The sequence below is a fragment of the Brassica napus genome, chromosome C3, assembly GCF_020379485.1.
Source record: "Brassica napus cultivar Da-Ae chromosome C3, Da-Ae, whole genome shotgun sequence".
NCBI lineage: Eukaryota > Viridiplantae > Streptophyta > Magnoliopsida > Brassicales > Brassicaceae > Brassica > Brassica napus.
In genome coordinates, this window is record NC_063446.1 from 74,211,745 (window position 1) to 74,218,370 (window position 6,626).

The 6,626-nt window shown below is 29.3% G+C and overlaps 1 protein-coding gene across 1 annotated transcript; it reads right to left on the reverse strand.

The window, feature by feature from the left end:
• Window positions 1–240: 240 nt before the first annotated feature.
• On the reverse strand, window positions 241–1,650 carry LOC111203905 (transcription factor MYB72-like). The gene is made up of 3 exons (XM_048750251.1): window positions 1,512–1,650; window positions 1,293–1,422; window positions 241–1,203 (listed from the first exon to the last, which is right to left on the reverse strand). The coding sequence occupies exons 1-3, from the start codon at window positions 1,648–1,650 to the stop codon at window positions 573–575; spliced, it is 900 nt and encodes a 299-aa protein (XP_048606208.1). The 3' UTR covers window positions 241–572.
• Window positions 1,651–6,626: the final 4,976 nt, after the last annotated feature.

Here is a 6,626-nt window from a genome sequence, read left to right on the forward strand (position 1 = left end):
AGTTTAGGATTTATTCAAGGGTTTAAGGTTTACCCAAGGGTTTAGGATTTATCCAAGGGTTTAGGGTTTAGGGATTATGATTTAGGGTTTAGTGATTAGGATTTAGGGTTTAGTGTTTGCTAAATACTATTTTGTTTTACTTTTTTTTTTTTTTTTTAAAGTAATATAATTTGACAATATTTTGTTTCTTATTTTAAAAGATATCAAATTTGAAATAATGAAATTCTATTGGTTGGTTAACCCAAAAATAACTCAGAAGATTATATTCGCATGTGCGGACAAAACAATTACTCTTAATATTTTTAAAGTTATACGTAAAATCAATTAAAGATTAGAAGTCAATTTGAGTCATATATGTATATAACTCGAAGCTTCACAACTCTCCTCACCTTCTGTAGGGTTTGGTTTACACCGAAACGTTTAGTTATTTTGATGAATTTAGCAAAGTGAAGTCATCAACGTATAATGTCATAGTTGAAGATATGATGCATATAGGTTTATAAATACAGGTGATATTTGCAATATGCAAAAGTTAAGACAACGCTCATCATGCATTATGGTCGTGCATATATTCATAGGCATACTTCTCCGAACAAAGTAAAGTCATCAAAGTAAGTTTGGTTGTCCATAAAGCTGAGCCACTCGTCGAACTCCTCACTATTAGGACTAGGCTGCGACCACAAGTCAAATTCTCCGTTTGTTTCTTCAAATCCGCATGGAATTTCCGGTTGAGAATGATCAAATGATTGTGGTTCGGTTGCCTCTTGAGTCGCTCCGCCTGTATTGTGAAACCCGGTTAAGGTGGGAGTCTGAAGAAGCGAGTCTAGTGGTTGCACTGGAAATAACGTTTCGGTTGTTTGAAGAAACGCTGAGGTTATATCATCAAAGTCGTCATGGTCGAGAAGGAGTTGGATCTCGTGGAGTTCATTAACCTCATCAAGCTCTGGCTTTGTGTGCATATGTTTGCCGTGGAGATGAGACGACGAAGGTGGGTCTTGGCTCTCATTATCCCTAGAATTTCGTTCTTCTTGGACGATGGCATAGTTCTTCTTTTGATCTGCTTCTGTGGGTCGATCATTAGGGCAAGAGATGGATGAATAAGAAGATGAGTTGGGAAAGAGTCGTTTCTTGAGATGAGTGTTCCACACGTTTTTTATCTCGTTGTCGGTTCTTCCAGGTAAGAAGGACGCGATCTTTGACCACCTGATCAAATATATATGTCAAATTAATTAATCTCTATCGCAAAGCACGAAAGATATATGGTAGCTAGCTATAGATTTGTGTAGACAAACTTGTTTCCAAGGGTTTGATGGAAGTGGATGATGGCATCTTCCTCCTCTTTGCTGAAGTTCCCTCGCTTCACGTCCGGTCTCAGATAGTTTATCCATCTCAGTCGACAACTCTTCCCACACCTCATCAATCCTATCATTCATTTAATTAATTATAACTCCGACCTTTTACTATATATTATCACTGAAACATGTACGAATATATAGAGAGACTATACTGACCAGCAAGCTTGGGAAGAGATCTCCAATTGTGATGGCCATGTTTCTGAATAAAAGTGATGAGAGTAAGATCTTCTTTTGGGCTCCATGGCCCTCTCTTCACTTTGCTCTTGTCACAGCATGGTGCTCTTCCTTTCCCCATTCTTAACGTCCCACTTTCTCTATATAATTATACTTGGTGTATACAATTGTTGTGTGTTATGATTTGATTACTAGGAGATCCTATATATATGATCATAGATATAACCCTTGCGTCAGATGTTATATTTTATTGGGTGTCCACGAAGGGACCAACTATATACGATATAGTTATTAACTATATATAAGTTACAAAATGTTCAAAAAAAAAAAACTATATTTAAGTTTTTCCACTCCATTCAATAAAACTCTTTTATTAATTAACTTAAGGCACTTCATTCGTACACAGAACCAAAGCATGGAAAGTACGGATGTGAACTGCCATCCAAGTGATCATTGTGAATACGCTTCTTTTTTTTGATACACATGTACAAGTATTCTTGTGAAAAGAAAACAAAACAACCAGCGAGGTTAACTGATGATGACTTAAAAAAAAATATCGGTATGAGCATCATTGAAATATTTTATATCTTTACTTTTTATTATCTTATATATATATTATGCAAATAAGATTTTTGAGTTTAGAATTTTGATCTCAGCAATTTTTTTTTAACACTGGATAACACATTACATCATTGTATAATCTCTAACTTTATTAGATATTATAACCAACTATCTACAACATATGCGATATTGATGCTCCACGGATAAGGATTCCACGATGAAGCTCTTTTTGAAACACTTGGATCGACAAACGCTTCTACATGTATGACATATTCGATGGACATGCTTTCTCTGCATCAGACGAACGGTTTTGCCAACAGTACTCCGGAACCTTCAATAAACTTCACATCATATAATCTACTACAATTGCATAGTCTGGAAATTAAATCTCAAACATGAATGTATAAGATTTTAACCTTTAACTATTAGGCTACAGTGCATCCACGGATCCGAAGATTCTAAAATTGAGAGTGGAGAAAATACTATGTTATTGTGTATAAGTATAACAAGCATGACAGAAGAACCACAAGGGCCATGCCACAAACAAAAGTTACACCAATAGGAGTAAGATAATCAATTTCAGATCCATTATTTGTTGTTTATAATTAATACGACACCTTTACTATTTAAAATTTAGTTTATATGTGAATTTTATAACCTTCTTCTTCAACTTTCATAATTTCTTGTACTCTTTTCAGTATTTTTTATACATATATTTAGATATCCACACTATTACTTATCAATAAAACATCGTCAACATATATATTTAAAGCTTTTGTTTTTGATATAACTTTTTTAAAAAAAATATCTGATTAGTTATGCTATTACAAACTATAATAAACATAAATAAAGTTTCAATTTGCATCTATATGTTAAATTAACAACATATGAGATATCTCATTAATAAACATCAATGAAGCCTCTGTGAAATGAGATGTAAGTTAACGTTATATAATTAAAAAAAATTAAGGGTTTTTTAATCTTGAACCTTAATCAATTTAGATTTTGACATGCATTTCAAAGCATGGGAATCGCCTGTTCAAATATTTTTATTTAAAACATTATAATTTTACACATAATTTACATATTTTATTAAAATATTTATTTGTTTTAATTATTACAGATAATTAAATTAATTTATATAAATATAACTGTATGAAAACTAAGATAGGTTATTATGTTTATATAACCCATCTCTGATTAATTATATTTTTTAATTGTAGTGATTAAAATTAAAACAAAATAACTTATTTGACTTGTTTTAGATTTTAAAATTTGTTTCAAGGGTTTGTAATATTAATTAACTATACGCTTCATTTAACCCACCTCATATACTTTATAAATATTTTACATATTCGATCAAATAACCCACATAAAACGTAATCATAAATCATCAAATATTATATGATCCATCTTATTATCAAATAACCTGAATACAGTCATAAATTAATATTCGGTAAATTAATAAACATAATAAATTAATAATATTTTAGTAGGCCCGAATTGGATCAGTATAAAATATGACACAATTTGAAAAGATAATAAGATAATCATTTTTAGAATAAATGATTAATGTATATATTGTATAGTTTGTTATTATTCACATTGAACTCTCTTTAACTTTTTGAAAAGTTTCTAAATATATTGATTTTTATTTTTTTTCATTTTACACTTAAAAATATATTTACATTTACAGAAAATATTTCGTATACACCAAATAACCGAATAACAACAATATAAAAATTTTAAATTTTAATTAATATATATATCGTAAATTAATTATTTTCCTATTTTTACATAATAATATACTTCAAAATAAATAAATTTTAAAATAAAATTTCTGTAAATTAATAACTCGATAAATTAATATTATAAAAGTCCAAAATTATTAATTTATAGATTTTTACTCTATTAGATAATATATAATATTTTATTTTATCAATCAAAATAAATTGATTTATTTTTGAAAATATATATTTTAGATTATAAAATTAATTATGATTTATTAATATCTAAAATCTAATATTTGATTATTTTTTTGTCAGCAACATTAGCAGATTCACGAAGATTCTGCAAACCACACTGGTAGCTCTGCATCCATATGAACGACATATTTGATTTTATTAAGTTGAAGTATATTGTAGAATTTCTGAATTGATTTTATTTTGTATATGTATTTACTTCGATTTTATAATTTATAAGTAATACGGATATTAAGTTATTTTAATATTTATTAATTGTCTTTTTTATTAGATTTATAAATGATTAATATAAAATATTATTGAATTTTGATTTCTTGTTAAGTAAATAAAAATGACTTATTAATTAATTTCTCACAATATTTTGAACTGAAATACTATTTTTCCTATTTAAAAAGTGAATAATATTTTTTTAAAAATGTTGTTAATAAAAAGGAAATATTTAATTAAATTTCAAATAATCAGATATCAAAATATTTTAAATTTTTTAAAGCTTAGAATATATATAAGAATATTTTAAGTTGTACTGTTTTGAAATTTTTTAATTATTACTCATATTTTGTAACCAAATTAAGTATGACACAATTAACCTTAATGAATTATGAAAATTTGACTAAATATTTATAATGACAAGATGTGATACATAACACATAAGACCAAAGTTGTTTTTTAATAGTGTATGTAAAATCAAATCCCAATATAGTAATATACGTGTTTCTGAAATTCCCAGAAATTATTCTAAAATATCATGGATGGATGAGCATGAGGATTCCTTCTGGAACTCAAAGTTTGACAGGACGCTGTACCTCCAAAACATGACATGGTACTTTATTTGTGACGATAAAAATATAAATTTTGATGCATTAGCATTGAATATAATAACTACAGTTGAATAATTTACATATATATATATATCAGTGTTTTCCATAGATTAAAATATGGCATGGCATGGTTAGACTTCAAACTCACGCCACCAGACTCTCAAAAAGATGGTTCAAGAACCCATTGATCTAAAAATTTGCATCATCGATCCGTATAATTATTTACTTTGAGTATATATGTCATTCTAATATATATAGATATAGGTTTAATTAATGCAGGTAATTTCATTTTTTATTAAGTTGTCTTAACTAAGTCGTCTTATTTTTTTCTGAGTGGGGTTAAATATTTTTTTCTGAGTGAGGTCATATTTTTTTGTTTTTGTTATGAGGTCATCTTCTTAGCAATAAAGTACTAAAAGATGGACGACAAAAAAAAGTACTAAAAGATGTGTGACAGTACGAGTAACCCATGCCTCCCACCTCCATATCAAAATCAGCACACGTACGTACTTCTTCTTCTTTGTACATACGGAAACAAATATAAGTAAATACATCGGAGAGAAGGTTAAGTTTAAAAACATTGACGTGAAATGGGGGTCTATGATAAGTAAGTGGCATAACATGAAACTTGTAATTATATTGTAATGATTGGCAATCATACATGTATACGTATAACAATTTGTGTTTTAGTTCTAGATATCGATGTCAACTTGTAATGACTCAAACTGATCATATTAAAAGTACAAACAACAAGGAAATTAGAAGTCTGTGTGTAATTGTAATGTTTAGCACTTCTTCCTCGCGACGTCGTGCTGCTTGTGCAATTCTACACGTGCATGCCCTCAACTTTACACGTGTTTTGATATATACAAAAATTGGTCCGTTATAGATTCACCACCACCAAACTTTACTTTATGATGATTAAAATGTGTTACTTTTGTTCTAACAATGAAAAATATTGTAAAAGTATAAACATAATACTGTTAACACTTGATAACTTAGCTGCAAGAGAGTGATCACTGGATCGGAAGAAGTTATCATCATCACACTCAAAGTCGAGTTACCGCAAACCGAAGATAGAAACTTAGACGGTATATTCCGCATTATCTGCAAGCCTTCTCTGGTTATCTAACATTGAAGACTAGCGTTGCACTCTTTACATAGTTCGGAAAAGGTTGTAAGGAAGGAATCTCTAATATATTTCTCAAAACAAAAAATTCCTTTATAGAGATTTATCTCTAATGTATGCTTTTAGAATAGAAAGATGTTATTTTTATTCTAATATAGAAAATAGGCTTGGGACTCGGTGTATATCCATGTTTGTCATGAGTTCAATTTCTACTGAGAACTAAAATTATTGTTACTTGACCAGTCTAAACTTGGGTTTCGATCCAAATGGTTTATATGTGGGCCATAACAAACGATCGGTCAACCTTTTGGCATTAATCGGAGGTATTTCGATCATGCAGTGTGGTACACTTTCAAACTATTCCACTATGTAGCTTTAAGTGTGTTCCTAATGGAGCCGGTCGGATCAGCCGATAGAGAAATATCAAAAAAAAAAAATAGTAGTGAGGTTGGGTAGAAAAAAACATGTCTATATAATATCATTTGTAGTCAAATATAGAAGTGGGTTGAAATGTCCTAACACCATTCATTTTATGATGGTTTAAAGATTTGTTGTGAATTTTGATGATTTTAATGCTAGAGGAGTTCTACTCTGTTGAGACACATCT